This window comes from Aulostomus chinensis, chromosome 4 (assembly GCF_037954235.1).
Source record: "Aulostomus chinensis isolate RoL2024-O1b breed Wild chromosome 4, RoL_Achi_v1.0, whole genome shotgun sequence".
NCBI classification, from domain to species: domain Eukaryota; kingdom Metazoa; phylum Chordata; class Actinopteri; order Syngnathiformes; family Aulostomidae; genus Aulostomus; species Aulostomus chinensis.
Genome location: NC_141323.1, coordinates 5,962,066 through 5,985,673, shown reverse-complemented (window position 1 = coordinate 5,985,673; position 23,608 = coordinate 5,962,066). Strand labels below are relative to the sequence as shown.

General features: G+C 47.9%; 1 protein-coding gene across 2 annotated transcripts; it reads left to right on the top strand.

Moving 5' to 3' along the window:
* Positions 1-2,592: 2,592 nt before the first annotated feature.
* On the top strand, positions 2,593-21,804 carry braf (B-Raf proto-oncogene, serine/threonine kinase). Of its 2 annotated transcripts, XM_086201248.1 has the most exons (20): positions 2,593-2,888; positions 7,863-7,964; positions 8,059-8,346; positions 9,472-9,575; positions 10,705-10,807; positions 11,211-11,359; positions 12,845-12,964; positions 13,056-13,215; positions 14,504-14,543; positions 15,737-15,856; positions 17,516-17,652; positions 17,731-17,848; positions 18,168-18,252; positions 18,393-18,569; positions 18,654-18,700; positions 19,116-19,234; positions 19,335-19,466; positions 20,031-20,165; positions 20,425-20,578; positions 21,499-21,804. In XM_086201248.1, exons 1-20 carry the CDS (start codon positions 2,733-2,735, stop codon positions 21,519-21,521), a joined length of 2,469 nt encoding a protein of 822 aa, XP_086057374.1. In that variant the 5' UTR covers positions 2,593-2,732; the 3' UTR covers positions 21,522-21,804. The 2 variants fall into 2 exon arrangements, with proteins under 2 accessions (XP_086057374.1, XP_086057375.1); XM_086201249.1 differs by lacking the exon at positions 15,737-15,856 and having other exon boundaries at positions 2,596-2,888.
* The last annotated feature ends 1,804 nt before the right edge of the window (positions 21,805-23,608 follow it).

Below are 23,608 nucleotides of genomic sequence, written 5' to 3'. Positions count from 1 at the left end.
GGAGCAGTGAGTGCAGGGGCATTTAGATTCCTCTGAGTAAAGGCTTGTACTGCCTGAGCCGTGCCAGAGTGACAGTGTGCATGTTTTCTTCCTCTGGTAAAACTGGATGGACCTGGTCGGCGAGCGGCTGAACGCAGCACCCTGCAGGAGGTGAAACGCTCAGATTATACAGACATATAATCATCACGATGCCTACTTCTCATTCATGGGCTGTACTTATAGAATGTGTCTGGATCCTCAAAACGCCTCCCGGTGGCGACTCGTTTACCCCCACTGAGGGTGCGGGCCGTCCTCAAGCTGCTGATCCACGTTTGCCAACATGAGAATGTCAACATTTTTAATGGTTGGTTTTATTTGTTAAGGATATTTTAACATTTTTGACACTGATTCTTACATCTGACTACAAGAATCAAAAGCTAATCACCCTTTGAATCGGTCATCTTGCCTCATACTACCATGTTGTAATGATAGCATAATAATGACACCACATGATTGTCCAACGACTGTTTTCTTGTGACAGGCCTACAAGTTGCTCAAATATGAGGCATGTGAGCGGCGTGTAAAAATCAGTAACCCAGTATGGCTGCCAGAGGAACAAGATTTAGCAAAGATGAGGGGAATCCAGCTGAGGCCACGCTGAAGTTGTCCTCTGGAGAAGCGTGGTGGAGCTGCAGCGTGGTGGAGCTGCAGGGTGGTGGAGCTGCAGGGTGGTGGAGCTGCAGCGTGGTGGAGCTGCAGCGTGGTGGAGCTGCAGCGTGGTGGAGCTGCAGGGTGGTGGAGCTGCAGGGTGGACCTTCCACACTACGGCACCATTCAGTTTGCTTCAGTGTCATACTGAAGGACTCCCTGTCACTCCAGTCTCCAAATTGCGATTTATTTTATATGTTGTTAAAACTGCTTTGGGTAGAGAACGTGTTCTAAAGAAAACCACGTTGTGCATTTGTTCATGTTTATCTTGTGGAGCTGTTCTGAGTGCGTCCAAGTAGCGAGGAGCATGATTTGTAGTGTAGTTTTCAGTTGGTACAGTGGCTTTTATAGGGCAGGATAAATGTTGACTAATTCTTCTAACTATCTGCTAAAGTACCGCTGATGATGATTTAACATAAAAAAACTGCTGCTAAGCAAAAAGTTCAAGGATATTTTTCAGTCCGAACTAAATCGTGTAGACTGCCCCCCCCCTTTTTTTTATACCACCAGTTTGGACTGAACACATGAATGGGAACAGCCCAGAGGAACGTCTACAAGATGACCAGGAAGAGACGTGGCGTCTCAGCCGCATCATCGAGCTCCTTCAGTCGTCACTACACGTGTGTCTCGTTCGTTGATGGCGCACAGTTGCATCGCGCCGATGTTCTCATGCAGCTATCGATTAGCATTCACGCCTGGTCCATGCAGTTTCTCTGTTGGTACCAAACAGGAGAACGTGTTGGTAGAACGTGTGTGTTCATAATATCCTCTGTACTGGGGAAGAAAATGTTGCTGAATTGGAACCAAAAGGGTCCTTCAATATTTAATTTGTTAAAAAAGAAGAAGAATGAAACTGTGACTGAATTATTGTTATTTTGATGGCACCATCTCTTCACCAGTTTTCTGGATGGTTTTTTTTTTGAAGAACTTTGACAATGACCTGAAATGTGTTGGAGTCTAATCAGAATTATGAAAAAAAAAAAAAAAAAACCTAAAAAAAACCTCAGGCAGTTTAAAAATGAGGCGAAACCCCAGCTGGCGATGCTGGTGGAGAACGTTGGATGAATCCCAGGTTTGCATTCATACTTAAAAGAAGCTTTATGTTAAAATAAAGAGATACAGCTCCCAAACAAGCGTAGCTGCTGGTGCGACTCACAAGGAGGCGGCCTGAGCTCACGATGACGCTCTTTCCTGCATGACTACTTTGTGACTCTGGAAAGCAGAAAGAGCCAGCAATGTCTATGTCGCTAGAAGCTAACGGCTACTGATGACCATCAGCAGCTACAGCAACAAAACTGGCTAAAAGCGTCCATTTACCGCGTTCCTTCTTCCTCTTCATCCAGCTAAACGCTGTGTGATTCACAAATAATTTGAACATGTAGCAAATTATATGACATGTTGGGGTTTTACTGCTCATCGGGCCTGGGTTCTACCTGGGATGACCTTGAGAGGTTTTGTGACTGGCTTGCTGTTGTTGGCGCCAGTTGCCCTCAGCTTCAGACGGAGTGGATGTGGACAACAACACCTTCTGCCTTCTGCAGGAGGGAAAAACAGCTTTGCTACATATTAAGCTAAGCTACATATTTGTGAGAACTTTAAATGCCAAAAATACTTTTTGGGTCGTGTATCTGACACGGACGTGGCTTCAAACTATGCCGTCATCTGTAGATTAAAAAGCCTAGCTTCGCACTCTTGTGCCTGCTGTTTCCAACTGCAGAATAGGAATTTGTATTTTGGGACTTTCATGTGAATTTGCATGTTGCAACTGTGGAGCGGCTGCGTTTTACTGAAATTAAATTGGTGCTCATGAAGCCACGGTGATTGCTGGAGTGCCGCAGGTTTGATAGTTATTAGTGTTTTTAGCATCTGCTCCACTTCATTGTCTATCAGCGACTGATGAACTGGAATAGTGGTGTTGCTGGGATTCCGGTGGCAGGTTCGCGGTCCCCCGGAGCTCCGTCCTGCGTCTCTGTCTCCCCCTCCTGTCCTCACAGGCAGCCTGCGTTTCCCTCTATTATTTTCCACTCAGTTTCTCACAGTTTAAAATGGCGGCGTTGAGCAGCGCCGAGTCCCCACCGCCCGTCTTTAACGGAGACACCTCGGAGCGGGAGCCGAGCAGGGAGCGGGGCCTGGAGGAGCTGGGTGCCGGGCTGGACCCCTCCTGCTCGGCGGGGATCCCTGGAGGTCCACAAGATGAGGAGGTAGGCGCTACGACAGCGGGGTAGGGGTAAACTGGGTAAGGGACACGGGCTCCAAGCGGAGGTAATTGGATGTAAATCTTCAGGAAACACCGGCTGGATCGCGGGGGATGCGGTGCAGGGGGCGAAACGATGCACAAAAATATGAGAGCGGGTCTCCGCCGAGCCTCGGCCGTTGCTGAGCGAGGAAATGCGACAGACGGTCGGGAGCTGGAGGGGAAGGTTTTGTTCGGTGGGGTCGGTGTTTATTTCGGGCCTGCTTTATTCCTTTCGCTCCTGGCTTCGTTTTCCAGGCTCACTGCAGCTGCAGCCTGGTGCGCCAACACACACACACACACACACACACACACACACACACACACACACACACACACACACCGCTGTTGACACAACAAAGACACGCAATTACGCCGCTTTCTTGGGCATTCTGGTGCAGTCTAATGTGCACAAAGTTGAAATTTCACCGACCCACTCCGGTTCTTCACCTCGCATGAGGAGGATGATGAGGGAAGGGAACGCAAACTGAAGTCGTGCTCGTGTCTTAGGTGTAATTCAGCTACACGGGTTACTTTTCTTATGACACACACACACACACACACAATCATCTTGTAGCCTAGCATGGAAATCTGCCTTCAGTCTGCTGGTCAGGCCTCACTGCTGGACCATGACAGCAGGCTGAACCAAGCCAGGATAGTTCATTCAAAGTTTGATATTCATAATAATTCCAGTTGTGTAACATCTAGTAATAAAAGTGGGTGTGCTTTTAATAATCGCGCCACCTCAGGCATAAAGATTTAACAAGCCAGTTTGATTGTGGCATAGTTTTCTCCATGTTGACTGTGGTGATCTTTCTGAGTTGAAACTCTGTTTCACAAATGCAGTTGCGCGTATTTTGTGAAAGGAACACGTTAACTTTACAGGAAGTGCACTGTCTGTCCGCCCTCCCTGGAGCCAGACGAGAGGATGGAGACCCCCCTTGAGCTGAGACCCCAAAGCCCAGCTGCCCAGCTAGTTAGCTTAGCACAAGGAATGGTGGTGGATGGGCTGTGTGGCGTCGCTCAGCCAAAAGTCACCAACTACACTTTACTGAAGCCGTGTGTATCATTCACAGTGAAATGATATTACATTATGAGGTCGTATAATTTTAGAATCAAAGCCATTGCCGGAACTACTTTCCTGGCTGGGTGCAGTGATTTGATGCAGCAAACTTCAGCCCACAGAAGGAAACACAGGTGGAGGACTGAAGAGCAGCTGTTGCTACTGATGACGGCAGGCTGGGCGCCATCGATTCATATCTGGAGTCCTCGCAGGAGCCACAGGCTTTTGAAGCTGAGCAGACAGGAATGCTACACAGCCCATTGACTGCCAGTCATTGTGCTAAGCTAACTAGCATGACGCTGATCTCTGGGGGTCTCGGCTCCCTCGTGCAGCACAGAGGAGAGGAGGGTAGCTGTCTCTTTGTCCGACTCCAGGGACGACAGCCAAAGTTGGTGTGTTCGTTTAAATAAAAAGAAGGATTCTGTTTGTCCAAAACTGGAGGTGAGCTCCATCCATCTGCACTGGTAGCTCTCAGCATCATGAGTTTCAAACTTTTAAAGACCCCCCCCACCACCACCACCATCTTTTATTACTAGTGTCAGCGTATGTATCGTAACCCATAATGCATCTGTGAAACTTAACGCCGCTGCTTGCCGCCATGTTGGCCACCCTCTTGAGACCCTCTTGTACCTGTTCACCACGCCAGATGTGTTGGCTAAAGCTTGATTTACAGTTGTGTGTTAGATTGATGGCGAAGGCGGTCTGACGTGCACCTCCCTGGGAACGTAGCTGTCACAACTGACTGGTCTGCCACCTGTTGGACGGCACTGTATTCAGACCTGGACTAAGATGCGTCTCAACCATCAGCTGATCTCCCTTACAGGGATGTGGCCCAGACCACCTCAGCAGGTCTCCCCGGCGCCTGAGTGTTTTCACACCTGGATGTGGCGCAGGATTAAGTGGCTCAGCACGGATCTCAATGCTGTAGGTGTGCTAGCTGGTCACCTGTCGGTGTAGCCCACCATCTGGAGTTTGTATTCACTGGCTGTGGGGATGTTTTCCTCTGATGCTACATCAGCAGCTCGTTAACAACTAAGAGCAATGCAGGCCATCGGACCTGCAGTCGGACTGGAGACCAGTTACTGTCTGGTTGATTGGAGAAACCCCTGCACACCTGCGGAGAACCGCAAACAACTCTATAGGCAACACGGCAAGAAAAAATGTAAAATATTCTCCATTATACAATCTATAGCACATTAGCAGGAACATCCGCTAACGCGGTTATGTTCATATTTGACGTGGAGCAACAGGAAGCAGCTTAGCATCCAAAATGCGCGTCACATCAAACGATGAACAAGTGACAAAGGGTGGGGGATTCATTTTCAGTGATAAAAGGCAACACAGAGCTTCACACGCCATGGTGGCGGCAGCACCACGGGTGCCAAGTTGAGTTTAACTTTATGCAAATTAGCAGACACGTCGCCGAAGCAGCAGCCAATCACAGTTTGGGATTTGCTTTCCTTCCTGCTGCAGCCGCTGGAACGCCAAGATCATTCCATGTGATCCTGGGTGAAAAAAGGGAAACGGATCATTGAGTTGAATCCAGTTTCAAAACCAAAAGTGACCTGTAGGGGAGCTGCAGAGGTGCTGCAGGTTAGCAGAGTGCCGGCTGCTGGCAGGAGGGGGGAGTGATACCCAGTAGAGCCGAAACACATGGAGGTCAACACAGCTGCTGGACGTTGGGATGCACCGTATCAGATTAATATGATTATTTATCACAGTTATTTCTCTACAGTTTAGAAGTATATATTCGTCTCACATACCGAAAGACATGTTGAACGGAGTGTTGAAAATATTCTTTTTCATTGCCATAACAAGACAAACTCATAAATGTGCCGTGTCCTCAGACGATGAGGGCACAGCCATCATGGAGACGTCCTGCTCACGTCATCTCCTACAGATGGAGGGACAATCCCGGCCCTCAAACCTTCACCACCACCGTGTAAACCAGGTTTTGAATGAAATAATCACCACGATGGAAAAAAATAAGTAGATACTTCTTCATAACCGTGCAGCTCCAGCTTGAGGTTCATTCTCTCATTGGTGTCAAAGTCATCAGGGTTAGTTTCCAGAGTAACTCCACCTCCAGCTTGATATTGGCTACAACCAAACATGGTGGCAGCAGTGCTGCTTGAATGACCCCTGCTGACCTCAGCTACACAGCAGCTGGCGAGCAGAGCGCCCCCTGCTGCCCAGTAAGCTGGTGACAGGTCAGGTTCTATTTCCAGTTGATGATCTGGATGAAAAGTGAAAGTGTGTGTGTGTGTGTGTGTGGGGGGGTCAGGCTTATCCTTTCTTGGCCTTCACAGCTTTGGCACATTGTGGTTTGCGCTGATATTTAAAGGGTAATTTACTGGTAATTTACCCTGCTGTGCTGCTACTTTGGCAAAAAAGTGTTTTGACTGTCTGTGATTTTGACTTTTGTCTCTCAGCGAATCCTGAAAACGACTGTGTCACAGAATGTGGGTGAAGCTTGGTGGGGTTCTTGGTCTCGTTTTCCTCTGGACTCGTTTGTCTGCTTTTGCACAGCTTCTCTCGCTGCGACCGTCTCCTCGTTGTGCTGCTCTGCATCGCACGTCGTCACCGGTTGAGGGAGAAAGTTGGAGCGCGCATGAGAAACCTGTTCTGTGACTTCAACTTTCTCGCTGTGCGCTCATGTTGCGTGTAAACACGACTGAAATCATAGCACAGTTGTGTCTGTGAAACGTCTTTGTGGTGATTTTGCCAGACGGCGTCGTGGTTGGTAAATCAGTGAGACTCCGTTGATCTGGCAGCTGCTCCACTCGAGACTTTCTCCTCTTACCAGCTTTCTCCCCGAGCGATCCTCTCAATTCATTTGTCTTTAAGTTAGGCCTGTCTTTATCAGACTAAAATGTGAAACCATGCTTCAGCTCCCATTTCATACTCTTACAACAGAAACAGAGAAATATAGACAGTTTTAGTCCCGGTAACATCGGTATTATGGACCGATACCGAGCACCATAGTGACTCCAGCGCTGGATGCACTTCCGAATGACAAAGTGGTAGTGCTGACGTTTGGTTTTAGCAGTGATCAAGGTGTTTGTGTGTCACCCAACGTACGGCTGGACAACGAAGAGGTTGATTATACTGGACGATGCTCCGGAGTTTGTAATCTCATATTTTTCGGTCGTTTTGCTGTTATTGTCAGCCGCCATTCGCTTCAAGCTGCAAAACAATGGCAAAACTGCTGTCACGAAGAAGTAATGCAAATACCCTTGTGAGCTCAAGATGCCTACTTATGTGTATCTGACTGGCAAAATACAGTTTTTGGCTGTAGTATCACTGGAAGCTCACGTCAAAGTCAAACAAAGTAAGGAAAAACGCAAAAGTTGAGGATGAGGAAAGAAGCAGGAGTTCAGTGGCTAGAAGATGCATGCAAAGACCTCAGGCGCTGAGGTGCTGCTGGTCTCCAGTGACTTCAGGAGGCACCGGATCACAGGTCACTGGAGAGTGCACACTGGTGCAGAGCTGCACGCTTTGCAGTTGCTTCTCCTCAAAATACTTCTGTGGAGAGACAAATATAGTAAAATAGAGAATGAGCAGGGAGAGGAGAGGGATTCTTCAGCGTTGCAGCCTGTTCTTCATGTATCAAAATCATGTCCACTTCTTCCTCCTGGCTGATATCTGGGCTGCAAAAATGTGTTTTGGCCTCCAAATGCAGAGGCTTGGTAGCCTGTTTGTGTCCCATATCAAAGGCAAAACTAAGCGTCCAGTCTGATCCCAGAACGAGTGTGAAGACTGAGAATCTTTTGGCCATGGACAGTGTCCTCCTGCGGGGGAGGACAAGTTGGAGAACGTTCTCTAAGCTCTGAATGTTGTGTTTACTGAGGATAACATAATCGGTGTCTTTCTCCACAGATCTGGAATATCAAGCAGATGATAAAGTTGACGCAAGAACACTTAGAGGCTCTTCTGGACAAGTTCGGAGGAGAACACAATCCTCCCTCCATATATCTAGAGGTGAGAGGGCTTTAGCTTCATGAATGTAAGTGCAGTAAAATGGCGCTTGTGAACGTCACAGGAGTGTTTCTGGTGTGTGCCGGTTGCTGTGCAGGCCTATGAGGAGTACACCAGCAAACTGGACGCTCTGCAGCAGAGGGAGCAGCAGCTGCTGGAGGCCATGGGCAACGGTACAGACTTCTCCTGCTCTCCCTCTCCCGTGCCAGCTCTTCTGGAGGTCAAGATGGGAGGATGTGGGGTTGGGGGAGCGGCTCAGGCTTTCCCCTCAGCGCCCAACACCTTGGCTGTCCTGCAGACGCCCACTGACGCCAGCCGAGCCAACCCTCGCTCCCCTCAGAAGCCCATAGTCAGGGTCTTCCTGCCCAACAAGCAGAGAACAGTGGTATGTCTGACGTTCTCAGAAAAAACGCTCTTTCACTGTATGAACTATTGAAGTTGTCAACCTTGGGTCAAACTTTGCCTCCACAATTTCCCTGGAAGGGTTGTTGTTTTCCTCCACAACCACCCCAGAAGAAAAGGTGCCTGACTGGCCTGATGTGGACTCCACTGTCCGAAATTCAAAATGCTGCTGTCAATCATTTTACGCCTGTGGCTGCGACTACAACCGACCACACGTTACGTTTCCTCGTCGACTCTCACCGCCACAGCAGCGCTAGCATCTGGGAAGTTAGCTAGCAAGCAGCTGGTGACTGTCATTCCTTTATCTTCGAGAAATCAATTCATAAACCGTTTCCGATAGAATTGATTATATTTCTAATCGTTGACCAATTGGCGACATCAAGTTATTAGCTGATTGTATCTTATCTACACAATTGGTCTCTTTAATAGCTAAATATTGCCTGTGAATATAAAATTGTCTAAATATTGACCTTATTTTGAGTGCGAGCACTTATCCATGACGCTATCTATATTTGCAGAGTGGACACAAAGTCAGGAATCTGTAAAACTGATTGATGAAATGGGATGCATTTTTTTTAAACTGGATAATGTTGGAACGTGGTTGAGATCGTTCCTTAGTTCCCTCCATAGACGGCACTACTCATTCTTTTATCGTTCTCCGTGCACCAAGAGTCTGGAAATGGAACTCAAATTAGAGCTTCCCTGTTGGTCACCAAACATTTTCTGGACGTTAGCTGGCGGTGGATCACCTCTTGCTCGATGCGTTCCTCATGCTGTTCTCATGTAGCTTCAAGGCCTGATGGTCTCCAGATCCAGCACTGTTCATGGGAAGGAGCTCTGCTAGGTGTTGCCCCGCACCTCCAGCTTGATGAACAGTGTGAGGCAACTGGGGAATGAGTGAATGTAGGTGACCTTCTTTAACGCTGATGAGCTCCACAGTGGGAATCTGCCCTGCTGCCAGCAACCCTTCAACCATCGCAAGACAAACGACAGTGTGGAGCAGGAACACGCAGACTCAGATGTTGCAGTTTCAACACCCCGACTAACTGTGGCTGTGTTGGCTCATTTCCTCATGTGAGTTCAGCAAAATTTGCTGTGTTGTGTTCAGGTCCCGGCTCGCTGTGGGATGACTGTCAGAGACTCGCTGAAGAAGGCCCTGATGATGCGAGGGTTAATTCCAGAGTGCTGCGCAGTCTACAGGATACAGGACGGGTATGTGTGTCAGGCTAACATGCTGCGCAGCATAGAGTCAGGTGTCAGTCTTCTGGAGTAGTGTGTGTGTGCGTGCGTGCGTGTGTGTGTGTGTGTGTGCGTGTGTGCGCGCGCACCATTGAGAAGTCTTGTTTATTTTGTTAAATGGGAAAAGTGATGTGGCTGAAAGTATGATTTTACTCTCTGTAGTACATAAAGTGTGAGCCTGTAGTTGTCGGCGCACTAACAGGACTCATCAGATTGTGTAGACTCCTGATAACGAGGAGACGAGCTCAAGTCTGGAAAACTACAGCAACCGAGTCGGTCCCTCTGACGCAGCAGCGGTGTGACGTCACCTCAACCGATGGAGACGTTCAATACGCATGTGGGCCACAACTTTTTTACTTCCGCAGGAACACACACGTCGTAGATTGTGTGTATCCGCAGCACTAACACACACTCACACACGCTCAGCTCATTAGCTCCGCCCACTCTGAGAAGTACAGTAGCACAACCATAAATGACAGCAAAACTCAATTCTGACTGTGATTGTGTTGTCTATTCATTTCAGCTCATGCTGGGGATGTTTTTAGTATAAATGTACAAATCAAAAATAACTTCACCAAAAGAGTGACCCAGAAACTGCAGACAGGACCCTGGACTAGAACTGTTCCACTTTAAAGCCATCATTTACATCAGATGGGTAACTTTTCTTTCAGCTGCTCACATATAAGTTTCCAGAACTCTTCCCTTCCTGGATTACTTTTATACCTTCAGAATGCAAATAGACATGCATATTTAGCTTTAAGCTAACGGGAACTGAGGGGCCGGCGTGGCTAAAAGGTAGAGCGGCCGTCTAACAACCAAAGGGTCTCTGGTTCGATCCCCACTTCCCCTGGTGACCATGTCCAAGTGTCCTTGAGCAAGATACGGAACCCCTAAGTGCTCCTGATGTGATGGACTGGTGACCTGTCCAGGGTGAACCCCGCCTCTCGTCCAATGTCAGCTGGGATAGGCTCCACCCCCTGACCCTTAACAGATAAGCAGGATGGATGGATGGATGGATGGATGGATGGATAATGGCGACCAACTGTAATGCTGTTGTGAGGAGTGTGTTTGTCGACCCGACTAACCCCACTTCCTGTCTCAGAGAGAAGAAGCCCATTGGCTGGGACACGGACATCTCCTGGCTGACAGGAGAGGAGCTGCACGTCGAGGTGTTGGAGAATGTGCCGCTCACCACTCACAACTTTGTAAGTACCATTGTCACGACAACTGTGACTCCTTGATGTTTTGATTGTGTTTGTTTTTCCCTTTCTTCAACTCAGTTCTCACCCATTCATATGTTTAAATGAAGCTGACCTGGAAAATGTGAGGTCAAATGTCAGTTTTAGTCTCCTGTGTTGTAGGCTAACGTTGATAAATCAGGATGCTAATCGGTAGTGTTACTTGCCTAATGCTTTAGCTACCTACATTAGCATGCCAGCACATTAGTAACATAAATCACTTGGAGTTCTGCTAAGGCAGAAATGAGCTACAGGCCACTCCTCTGTGCGTCTGCGCCAACATCCATCCCAGTTTGCAGGCCTGCTTCCTCGATCCCAGCGATGGATGTTAAGCAGTTCGTGAGTTCTGTTTCTTTGCTGTGTTTGACAGGTAAGGAAGACCTTCTTCACTCTGGCCTTCTGTGACTTCTGCAGAAAGCTGCTTTTCCAGGGTTTCCGCTGTCAGACCTGCGGCTACAAGTTCCACCAACGCTGCAGCACTGAGGTTCCCCTCATGTGTGTCAACTATGACCAACTAGAGTGAGTCCCACACACAGGGAGGTCCGAGATGCCTTCACTCGTCTGGTATCGTCGTGTGACAGGAGGATTAGAAGCAACCCTGCAGCTCCCCTCAGTTGCAGGGACCAAATCTGAATTTCTGACCAAAAATATTAGCACAGAAATGAAGCAGGTCATTAAATACCCAGGTTTTCACTGAGATGTTGTGTTCTTAAAGTAATAAAGTCATGATTGGACAGATAAAGGTCTTCATAAGGATGGAAACCAAGAACAAAAAGGTAAAAAACACAGGTTTTACCAAAGGGCAGCGTTTATTTTAGCATCTGAAATTAGTATTTTCAACGTAGGTGGTGGTTGATAACACAAAGGCGAGGCGAGACGCCTTTGATAGGCAGGGCAAACTCAAAATTCATTCAAAAAAACACTTTGTTCCAGACTGGCAGAATTTCAAAGTTGATATTGACGGATCGGCGGAGGGTAGAATCCTCCGGACCTGATGTGCTGCAGTCAGCCTCTCCTTTCCAGAGGCCAGAGCTGCTTTTCACACTGATGACAACAATTACATGGCAAGATGAAAAAGCTGCTGCTCGTTGTCTCATGAAGAATGATAGCCTCACTCCACTGCCACATATGCTCTGATTCAAACGTGGGCTTGGTTTTGATGGATATCGTCAAGCTTTGATTAGCTGAAGACCCAAACATTCATTTCTGGGTTGTTGTTTTTTTCATAATCTTTTTTTTTTAACTTTTCTAAATTCTTTGTTTGACAATTCCAGCACATTTATTTATCATAATGTGGAGAATAAATAAAATATCAGTGAGAAAGCTTTTAGTCATCCGTTGAATAAAACCAACATATAACGCCGTCGTTTTCAGAGCAGTGCCAGGATGCGTGAGCAGCGGCGTTGCTGATACTTCACTTCAATCAAACCTAAAATAATCAACAACATAAAATTCCTGACAAAGTAGTGAATGAAGTTGAGGTGGAAGTCAGTCAGGATCAGCTGCTTGGTGGAGCTGCTGCCGTCTCTGCCGCCAGCTCCTCAGTTGCTTGAGTGTGACACTTCTTTTTTTTGTTTGCCACTGTGCTTCGTGCGTTCAGAACAGAAGTGCTCAACGTTGTTCTGCTTGGTCTGCAGTCTTCAGCACTGCAACTGTCAAGTTTGAAATCAGAAGGAGAAAGTCCACTCTTCTCAGTCGTCGCAGTGAGGTCACGTGTCATGTGTTCACACTGCAAACATGCAGGATATTGAAGTTCATGTCCATAGTTGTTAAGTCAAAGTTGTGTATTGATAGATGGCAAATACACTTGAATGAAGAACTCTAAACACAAGGGTACAAATGAGTGGAACAAAATGTCAGTGTGTTCCTTTTGTTCCTCTTGTGATTCCTTGTGTTCGTCATCACGGAGCTCCTCTTGGTGGAGTGTTGGTAGGTGAAGTGGTGAGGCTGCACAGCCTCCAGAAGTCAAGTCAAGAATCAATGAGTGACTGATGGTCTCTGCAGTTTGTTGCTAGTGTCCAAGTTCTTCGAGCATCACCCGTTCACCCAGGAGGAGGTCTCCTCAGAAGGAACCACCCCTGTGTCAGAAGCCTGTCCGCCACTCCCCCCCTCGGACTCCACCGGGTGAGCCCCGCACCTTCACGCTCCTCACTGCGTCACTGCTCTCCTCCAATGCTAACAAATATTTTGATTTCAACAATTTTAACCTTTCCAGGTCGATATGCCACACCACTGTGTCCCCATCCAAGTCCATACCCATTCCACCCAGTTTCCGGCCCAGTGAGGAGGACCACCGCAACCAGTTTGGCCAGCGGGATCGTTCGTCCTCTGCCCCCAACGTCCATATCAACACCATTGAGCCCGTCAACATCGATGTGAGTCACTCTGCTGCACTGTTCGAACAGGCCATCGCGACCGGGCCGTTACCACCGGGCCGTCACGACCAGGCCGTTACCACCAGGCCATCACCGCCAGGCCGTTACCACCAGGCCATCACCGCCAAGCCGTTACCACCAGGCCATCACGACCAGGCCGTTACCACCAGGCCGTTACCACCAGGCCCGTGAACGTTCTCTCCTTTAATGATATTTGACCTCACCGGCCGTCACTGAGCTGCGATCCGTCAAAATGTTACTGTCTAGGAAAGGAAAGGGAAAAAAAGCCCAACAAACAAAACCAAAACTATTTACACATAGAGACAGAGGGTAAGGTGGTGTGCCATACAGTCCAGGACACTCGGGGTGGAGGGGGGTCCGGGGCTGCAGGCTGGTGGCTCTCAAACCACACACGCACACACACGCACACACACAAAATCACAAATATTTTTATTGTTGTTTGTTGTTCACACCTTGTTTGTCTGCCCTTAAACGTCACATTGCACGGTTTAAAAAAAAAAAAGAAGGAAGAGGTTAGTGTCTAGGACCGGACCTGGTCCAACCTGTCCGGGGCACCTGATAATCTTGGGCTCATCATCACAAAGTGTCGATTGCTCAGATTTTGTGCGGTGGCGGAGAGTCTGCAGGAGCGCAGAGGTCAGAACAGCTTCTCCCAGGCTGGGCTACGTCACGGACACCCGGATCTAAGAGGTCATGTGGTCAGGAAAGATCGGCTGAGGGAAAATGTCTTCTGGTTAGCTTTGATCTCCTCTGCTCCATGTTTGTGTTGAACCACGTTGCTCGTCAGTAATTGTAATTAAATACTGACACATTTGTCTCTCGTGTGTAAGACATCTCAGAACGTTTGGTCGTGGGAGTTTGGACTGTCCCTCACCATGTCATTGTCACTCTCCTGGTGTCTTCGGTTTCTGCCGTTGCATCCTTTTAGTAAGGGTACAGAGATATTTCAGGCAGCCGTCGTATTGGGCCTGATGACATCATAGATACGGTATCGTCACATAAACTCAGCAGTCTGCTGTTTCTGACCAGAAACCGTAACCGACATTTAAGTCCAAAATGTTGTTTGTTTTTGGATGTTGCCAAGAACAAAAAGCAAAAGGAGTGTTTGCTGCCTTCATAAAAGACAACTTCCTTACTCTGACATCACCATGACAAGAGCTTAAGCGCAAGAGTTCTAAAAATGTGGGTGTCACGAGTTCATCGGCGTGGGGATGTTTGTCAGAATGTTGTAAGTTCAGATGAAACCTATTTCCTTCCTTTGTTTCAGGACCTGATTCGAGATCAGTGCTTGCCAAGATCAGACGGAGGTAAGGATCCAAGTAGAAGAACTCCAGATCATTGTGTGGCTTTTTTCCCACCATCCCGCGTCTGCGTGCTCTTGGTCTTTGTGTGTGTGTGAAGTTCAGACCTGACTCATTGAGTTAGTCTACTTATTCTTCTCTAGCAGTCACAGAGAACAAGAGCTGAGGACACACGTTAATCCCGGGATGGTCTGAGTTCTTTAGAAAAACTGGGCATCCACTTAAGCTGGTTCTTACTTGAGTTCCTCCGCTAGCCCAAGAAGTTTGACACTTTAAAGATGATTGACGAGGTTACGAGTTTTAAAAACAGACTCCATCGTATGTTGGTTATTTAGATAATTTGGAAGAAGCCCTGCCTACGAAAAACAGCAACTGAAGTAGCTACAGTTCACATCTGTGTCGTAGCTAATAGCAGTAGTCTAGTTAAGCTAATTGTTTGCATGTTTGACTGCTGCCTTGGTTCATGTGGCTATTGAGATTTAAACCTAATTAACAAATTTAAAGAGCTTAATGTTAACCACTGGCTGGTGCCACGCAAAATTGTCTTTACGTTTACGTGACTGTACAGAAGAAGCGGTGTCATTGTATTATTCACCAAGCTTTAGAAGTGTTGGGAGGAACTCAAGGCTTCATGCTAAACTACGCTAATCTAGAAGTGTTAGGAGGAGCTCCAGGCTTTAAGCTATGCTAAGCTAATCTAGACTTACTTTGGAGGAACTCCAAGCCTTATGGTAAACTACGCTAATCTAGAAGTGTTAGGAGGAGCTCCAGGCTTTAAGCTATGCTAAACTAATCTAGACTTGCTTTGGAGGAACGCCAAGCCTTATGCTAAGCTACGCTAATCTAGAAGTGTTGGGAGGAATTCCACGCTTTATGCTAATCTATCTTCATGCTAAGCTAAGTGTTGAAAGAAACTCCAGGCTTTTACGCTTAACTATGCTAACCACATCCTGACTCAAGCTGTGGAATTCACACGGTGGAATGAAACTGACATCCATCTCTCCATCTCACTCTCAGGGAGATTGTTTCCCAAAATGTTGAACTGATATTCAGATATTTAAATATCATTGAAATTGGCTGTCAAACCTGCAGGTGGTGTGGTAGGAGGGCGCTCCATCCATCAGCGTAGCATTTAGTCAGTGGTGAGAGGGGCAGGGTGAGAAGCAGTGATGGTCTGTCTGTCTCTCTTTGCCCTGCAGCCCCCCCGACCCACCCTGCCCGCTGCTTGAGGAAGCACCGAACACGGACCTCAAGCCCCCTCCTATACTCCTACCCCAATGACATAGTGTTTGATTTTGAGCCCGAGCCTGTTTTCAGAGGTAGTTAGGCCTTTGTGTGTTCCTGTGTTCTTCACCTCTCTCTCCCCATCACTCCCATTCCCCACACACGCCGACCCCTGCCCTGTGTCACATCCACGTTGCCCCCCCCCACACACACACACACACACATCCTCGTTTCCTCCCTCTATGTTCTCACCTGCTCTCTCCGCCACACACCCGACACGAAGCCTGCAGATATGTCACCGCTTCTCTGATCAGACAGACGCTGCTCACTCAAAGATGCGGGTTTACAGCTGAAAGTGTTCCTTTTGATCAGTTAATGTCATTTATGGGAAGGTCCCAAGTGTTTCAGGGGTAAGTTCACCACAGATCTGCTGTAGAGCTACTTTGAACCAATACTCACGTGTGAGTGTGTGTGTGTGCGTGTTTGTGTGTGTGTGTGTGTGTGTGTGTGTGTGTGTGTGTATCTATCCAGAAAATCAGAAAAAGGACAAATGCGAAGCGCGTCCATCCCCCACTGACGCACCAGTTTATCAGCTGGTCATAGTAATCAGTTGCGAGTGTGTTAATTGTCCTCGTAGCAGCGCTCATAGCCCCAGACAGATGTGATGCTTTTAGCAGCATGTTATTTAAAAATATAAATACAATATCTTAACTTCTCCAGGAGAGCCCAAAAAAAAATGTGCTTAATGCAAAAGTGAGTGCATACTGGGATTACACTAATCCCAGTGTAGATTAAACTCACATTCAATCTAAACGTAAATTAGTAATGTATTTCTATTCATCTTAGACAATCAGCTCAGAACAATAAATGTATATTTTAATAGTTTGATTTGTTTTGGAGTTATGAAAACTTTACACCTAATTATTAAATTGAGTTAAAAGCCAGATCAGTGGTGCTGAAAATGACGTTGAGCTATCCCTCATCTTCCCCCGGGGCTTCTGAGGATGAACGTGACCGCAAACAACTAAACAATATTGAAGTACTTGGATCATTTTCAGGTCCTGTTCGTGATATTTAGTTTTTTTGTTCATCTCTGTGCTCCTGAAAGAACCCTGACGGCAGCCTTAGAGACTCCTCAGTTGAACCTTGAACTCGTGAAGATATCTTTCCCACCTCCATGACATCTCGTTGACCACAGATTTCAGAAAAAAACAACGGTCCAATCCAGGTTTCTTTATGCAACCGTGTGCTCGATAATCCACCAACGCTTTGATTTGAGCTTCACATAAACCAAACGCAACACTTGTGGTTCGCCGTGACTGTGACCAGCTCAGCAATCGGTCGAAGCCCCTTAGCTTCAAGCTAGAAGTTCATCTGGAGTCAGCAGGGAGGAAAGGTCTCCCGTGTCAGGGCCCGATCACTTGCAGCGTATGGATGGTCAACATGGGGTCCAGAAGGAGTCTGTGAACAGGAAAGGGTTAAATCAGGCTCCTCGTGGTCAGCAGTAGTTTTTGATCCTTACATGTTCAGTAACGGTGATGGAGTTAGATAGATGGTTGGATAAATAAACTCTGGAATGCCATTCAATCAAGCACCCCCCCCCACCTCTCCCCTGCATGTGACCACACACACACACACACACACACACACACACACCCCAGACAGAGACTCCTCAACAATCTCTCTCATTCTTTTTAAGCCCTGTTTCCTGTCAACTCATTTCTCTGAACATTTCTCCTCTCCTCATCTTTCAGGGTCCACCACCGGGCTGTCGGCCACACCTCCCGCCTCTTTACCCGGCTCCCTGACCAACGTCAAGGTCCCACAGAAGTCGCCATGCCAACAGAGGGAGCGTAAATCGTCATCCTCATCTGAGGATCGCAATAAGATGGTGAGAGAGCCACGCCGACGGTAGTGTTTGTGTTCCTGGAGCGTGTTAACGTGCTGACTGAAGTGTCCTGTGCAACAGAAAACCCTGGGGAGGAGGGACTCCAGCGACGACTGGGAAATCCCTGAGGGTCAGATCACTCTGGGCCAAAGGATAGGATCTGGGTCCTTTGGAACCGTCTTCAAGGGAAAATGGCACGGTAGGTCACAGCGAGGGAAGTCCCCAGCCAGTTTGTTGCTCCAGATGCGATTCTGCTACTTGATTACTGGATATGTGCTGGTTCTGTCCGACACACCGATACACACCACAAGAAGATCTAACTGGATGGTTTAATAGCTAAGAGGGATTTCCACATTAACCAGTTAATTAACCATTAATATGTTAAGGTTAATGTTTATCAGTTAAATGGTCAAAGGTTTGTCGTGGTGGAGATTTTGAAGCCACACATCGACCGGTGCATTCAGCCAACAGCTCAGCTGGTGTGTATCACCGCTAACGTGTTCTTACTGCCCTCCAAGGTGACGTGGCGGTGAAGATGTTGAACGTCACTGCTCCAACACCGCAACAGCTGCAGGCCTTCAAGAATGAAGTGGGAGTCCTCAGGTAACTTGTGGCGTTCCGTCTCATCAGGAGCAGCATGAAATAGGCGTGGTCTTTTAATAATGTTATGATGCGTAGTTGTGTAGTTCTATTAACCTGTGTGTGTGTGTGTGTGTGCGCACGCGCGTATGTGTTTGCATCAGGAAAACACGTCACGTCAACATCCTGCTGTTCATGGGCTACACCACCAAGCCTCAGCTGGCTATCGTGACCCAGTGGTGTGAAGGCTCCAGTCTATACCACCACCTGCACATCATCGAGACCAAGTTTGAGATGATCAAACTCATCGACATCGCTCGGCAGACGGCGCAGGGCATGGAGTGAGTCCCTGCACAAATACAGCCTCTATCCCAGGCTTCATCAGTCCTGTACTTGGTCTTCAAACGCTGTGTTTCCCTCCTCAGTTACCTGCACGCTAAGTCAATCATCCACCGAGATCTGAAGAGCAACAGTATCCTCGCGCTCACTGTAGCGGCAGATCATTGCAAACCTTGAGCTGGATGTTGAGTGTCCAGGTAGAACACTGGTCCAGTGTGGCAGATGCGCCCTGGTTGCTGCACTCGAGCTTCCTCAGGACAGTTGGGGCAGTTGTTCAGGGGGCTGTGTCCCTGTGAACCCACAGAAATCTGCTCTTTCCACTCCTCCGCTTTCCTCCACCCAATACCCAAAAGAAAGTCAGTGAAAACGGTTGAGAGAAATTTTTTTAGTGCCCAAAATACTGCTGGAGTCTCCCAGACAACTGAAGTGAATGGAGACCAGGCCTCACACATTGCAAACAATCATAAAACCACAAGTGCCTCGACACTGCTCATCTGACCGTCACCGACGCCATCTTTGTAGGCTCTCCTTAACCTCATTCCGCCCAGATATTTTCCTCCACGAGGACCTAACGGTGAAGATCGGTGATTTTGGCCTGGCCACGGTCAAGTCCCGCTGGAGTGGCTCCCACCAGTTTGAACAGTTGTCCGGCTCGATACTGTGGATGGTGAGTGGTGATCTGTGGCTGATTTTCACCGTATTGTTTTTAGGCGTCCTTTGATGAAAGCAGGGTGTCATGTGACAGTCGGTGTTATCTGCTCCGCCAGGCTCCAGAAGTAATCCGGCTGCAGGACAAGAACCCCTACAGCTTCCAGTCAGATGTCTACGCGTTTGGAATAGTGCTTTATGAGCTGATGTCAGGAGCTCTGCCCTACTCCAACATCAACAACAGAGACCAGGTCAGACACCAGGAGGCACGCCGCACAGCTCGCCACCGTCATTATCAGAGTAGTGCGCAAACGTTCTTCAGTTCAGTGTCCAACATAACACAGAGATAGTTTAACACGTTTGGCTTTTTAAAGCAGTAATAAAGCACAGATCCACCTTTGGTTGTCAGTTTCCGTCCCTCTGTTTGACCTCAGCCTGTCCAGATGGCCGCCCTCATGGAGCGGCGGGCCGTGGTCACAGAAGTGTCTCATCATGAGGGGAATCGCTGCTTCGCTTTAAGCTAGAGAATTCAAGGGCGCACAGTCCAGTTCAGTCTGGAGTTTATCAGGGTCACGTGACACACGCACGCACACGCGCCTCTTTGTCAGGGCCACCACACACACACACAGGTCTCCATCAGGGTCATGGCACACACACACACACGTCTTCATCGGGGTCACGACACACTCCCACCTGAGGAGTGTGACATTCTGGAGGGTTCTGATCTGACTTGAGAGAACTCCTTAGGGTTTGGGTTCTGTTGGAACAGCAGCAGCAGCCCGGTTACTGGAGGTAACGACGGTGTCTCCCTGCAGATCATTTTCATGGTGGGTCGAGGCTACTTGTCTCCAGACCTCAGCAAGGTGCGGAGCAACTGTCCGAAGGCCATGAAGAGGCTGATGGCCGACTGCCTGAAGAAGAAGAGGGAGGAGCGGCCCCTCTTCCCTCAGGTGGGCTTGGCTCTGTGTTGCCTGCGTCCGCAAAACATTGTCGTTAGATTCTGCAGCAAACTTGAGATTTATTGTAAAGTAATCAAAAGAACCGATGAGAGTATTGATAAACCGATTGGTACTACAGATCTTACAGTGCTAATCAAGTTCTGTTGATATCCATTGTGACCTCATGTAGGCTGCTGTTGGGAATCCTCCCCCAGATTGGTGTGAATACTTACCTGACGTGTGTGTGTGTGTGTGTGTGTGTGTGTTTCAGATCTTGGCCTCTATTGAGCTGCTGGCTCGCTCGTTACCCAAGATCCACCGCAGCGCGTCCGAGCCGTCGTTAAACCGAGCTGGCTTTCAGACGGAGGACTTCAGCTTGTATGCCTGCGCCTCACCCAAAACCCCGATCCAGGCGGGTGGTTACGGTGAGTTCAGCGGCTCTGCCTCTGGGATCAACTGCCAACTAAATAATCCAGGTCCTAATCTAGTCAGCTGAATGATGGTTTTTCTACTTTGACTATTTGGAGTGTTTTATAAATTTAGAATAGTAAAGGTAAAAAAAATAGTGCTGATTTAGAATTTCCCATCAGAGTTGATGTCATTGATTTTGCCCCATTTCTTCAGTGTATAAACAAATCAGAGAAAATGAGAAGCTTGTGGCGTGGTGACGACCTGCAGCACTCTCGCCCGTAGATCTCCTGACAAAATTCACCAAAATATCACAAACGATGAATAAATAACGAGGCAGCAACTAGTGAGTAAGAGATTCAGTGTTCAGAGGTTCATGAGAGGATAAAACTGACGGATGACACAAGTCTGAACCCTGCGTTTATCCTTGAAAGCCCCAAATCTTGTGTAACTGATCTGGAGTCAGCTGTACATGTGTAGGTGTTCGTTGGAGAGGTCTCTCCATCGCCCCAGATGAAGCCGTGTAACGTCCACATCCAGAAACAGCGAGTGGAACAAGGCAGCGTGACTGCTGCCAGTGCTTACATACTGCCTTCTCTCCCCAGAAATCCTGTATACACATTGCTTGCACGTACACTAAAGCATCTATGTTAGCATACTAATAGCATGCTAGTACATTGTGCTGTTAGTTAGCTCCGCTACTGCATTCACAAGTCTGTCACAAACCCACCATTCAGAACTTAAATGAGGTGGGAAGTCACCTGTTAAGAAGTGCAACTGTTAATTTCTGCTCGTTATTGGCCTGTTTTAATGGTCATTATAAAATGACCACCAAGACCTAAAAAAGTGCTCTAGAAACAAGCGAGTAAGAGCTGATGGAAGGCCTCTCACGGCCGCTGTCGTGTTCTAATTGTTTGCTCATCTGTTGTTTTTTTAGGGGAGTTTTCGGCATTTAAATAAGTGCCGGTGGTGGCTGCAGTCGTCCCGTCACCTCTCAAGTGTTGTGTCCCTGCGGTGGATTCATTCATTACTGAAAAACTGAAAAAAGTCTCCAAGAATGTGCTGTTTTCTTCCTCTGTCAAGCTGATGAAGGGAGCCAGCAGGCAAAGAGCCTCCACACCCAATTAGGAAGATGTAAAAAAACCCAAAACAAAAAAAAAACCCAATAAACTAAAAAGGAACAAAAAAACTTCAATCCTACAAAAAGGAGAAAAAAAAGACACAAAGATATCCATACCAAAACCCTTTTGAGGAGAAGACGGCACTGATCGACCCGCCTGCTGGGGGAGAACAAGATGAAGGCCACGGACAGCAGAGGTGGGACGTTTGGGGAGGTTGGTGTCCCTTCATATCCTGCACAGGTGGTGGTGGTGTGTGCGTGGGGTGGGGGGTGGGGAGGGTGCTGGATCCAGGCCACTGGACTTTGACTGCAGGACAGACGGGGACTACAGGAGGAGAAGCAGCCCTCTCTGCATGGGTTGAGGTGGAAGTCGAGGCGTTAGCTGCTCCCAGGCTGAGCTGGAGGTCATCCAACGGGGCTCCACCCTGAAACTTGACTTGAAAGATGGAACTTGTTTTTTTAGTTTGTCACGTTTCCAACTTGAGCTAGCGGTTGCTAGGAACACTGAGCTTCTGTCCTCTTTCTTTTGAGGAAATGTCTGCTTTCCTCTCCACCATGCAGCAAAGCTTCTGTTTTGCCTTTTTGTTCAGCCTTTAACAAACGTAACCGATGACATTTATCTGCTGAAAGAGGTGAAAGCGAGAGAGCTGTAGATTTCCCGGAGCAAAGCTTGCAGAGTTCCAACAAGAGGAGCTTAAAAAAAGGTCTTTGCACATTTGTCAGATGGAAGCAACATCGGCGGTGCTGGTGTCGGTGTTGGCGAGCGTTCTGTTCAGACCAAAATGAAGCAGATTTGTGACTCAAAGTGAATTTGAGCCAGAGCGACGGAGCAAAGGTGTGAATGTGTGTTTGTCGCCTGTTTGGTTGGTGAAAATGTTCAAACCTGCTGCAGCTGCGTTCCAGCCCCAGTCAGAAAAACTGCATTTGCTCCTCATCGCACTGAAAATGTGGATAAAACTGGATGGAGGGCGAATATTCCTGAAAACACAGCCGGCAAATGTAATCTTTGGCTTTGGGTTTGAACACATCAGAGGTGCGACAGCTCCTAAGATGCTCCACCTCTCCAGAGGACCACACCAACTTCTGGGGGAATTGGCCTCCTCAGAGCCTGAAAAACCCTTTGAGTCACTCCCCCGGTCTGTGGACCGCTAGTGAACTTAGCTCATGCTAGCAGTGGGGGCACGGACGCACACCGCCTGAAGTCATCAAACATACTTTTCTGTAAGCAGTACTTGCCTGCATCAGCAGGAAGCTGTTGTGTGGAATATTGACCTCGACAGGAAGTGTCAGAAGTGAGATGTTCCTGTAGCAGATCCACCTGGATCTACTAACCTGCCCGTCCTGCTCTCTCAGCTTCTGGAGCCTGCGGCTCCGCCTCCTGCTGGATCAGAGCAGTCGCTCTTTCAGTCTTCAGTCTGTTGACTGACTTTATGAAGGGGCTCTTAAAGTGCTGCGGCAAATCACTACACCCAGGAAAGTAGTTCCAGCTACATCTTGTCATTTTCAACAGTTTTCTCACATCTAGGAGAAAAGTCTATTTGATGACTTGTGAGGGAGCTTCCCCGTTGCTAGCATTCCTTGCAGCTAAGCTAGCTAGCGGTCATCTGTTCTCTGGGTGAGTGGAGCTCCTGAGAAATGGACAAGAAGCCGTTTTTCCCAAATGTTGGCGTGTTCCACTGATAACAGGATGTTGATGAATTCCATGGCAGCAGGAGAAGCAGTCGTGTCAGAGTTTACACTGAGCTCCAGCCTGTTTACAGTGCTACAGCAGTGCTACAGCAGTGCTACAGCAGTACTACAGCAGTACTACAGCAGTACTACAGCAGTACTACAAGTTGTTCCACAGCATCATTCTGGCATTTTCACAAAGTCCAACATCTGAATTTTTTTTTTTTTTGAGTTTTGGTCATGTGACATGACTATTGCA

What these genes read in the sequence shown, in the direction of transcription:
- braf (XM_086201248.1), top strand. Translation starts at nt 2,733, where the DNA reads ATGGCGGCGTTGAGCAGCGCCGAGTCCCCACCGCCCGTCTTTAACGGA. An exon ending in CTCCCTCCATATATCTAGAG is followed by an intron (nt 7,965 to 8,058) that starts GTGAGAGGGCTT and finishes GTTGCTGTGCAG; the next exon opens with GCCTATGAGGAGTACACCAG. An exon ending in GTCAACTATGACCAACTAGA is followed by an intron (nt 11,360 to 12,844) that starts GTGAGTCCCACA and finishes TGGTCTCTGCAG; the next exon opens with TTTGTTGCTAGTGTCCAAGT.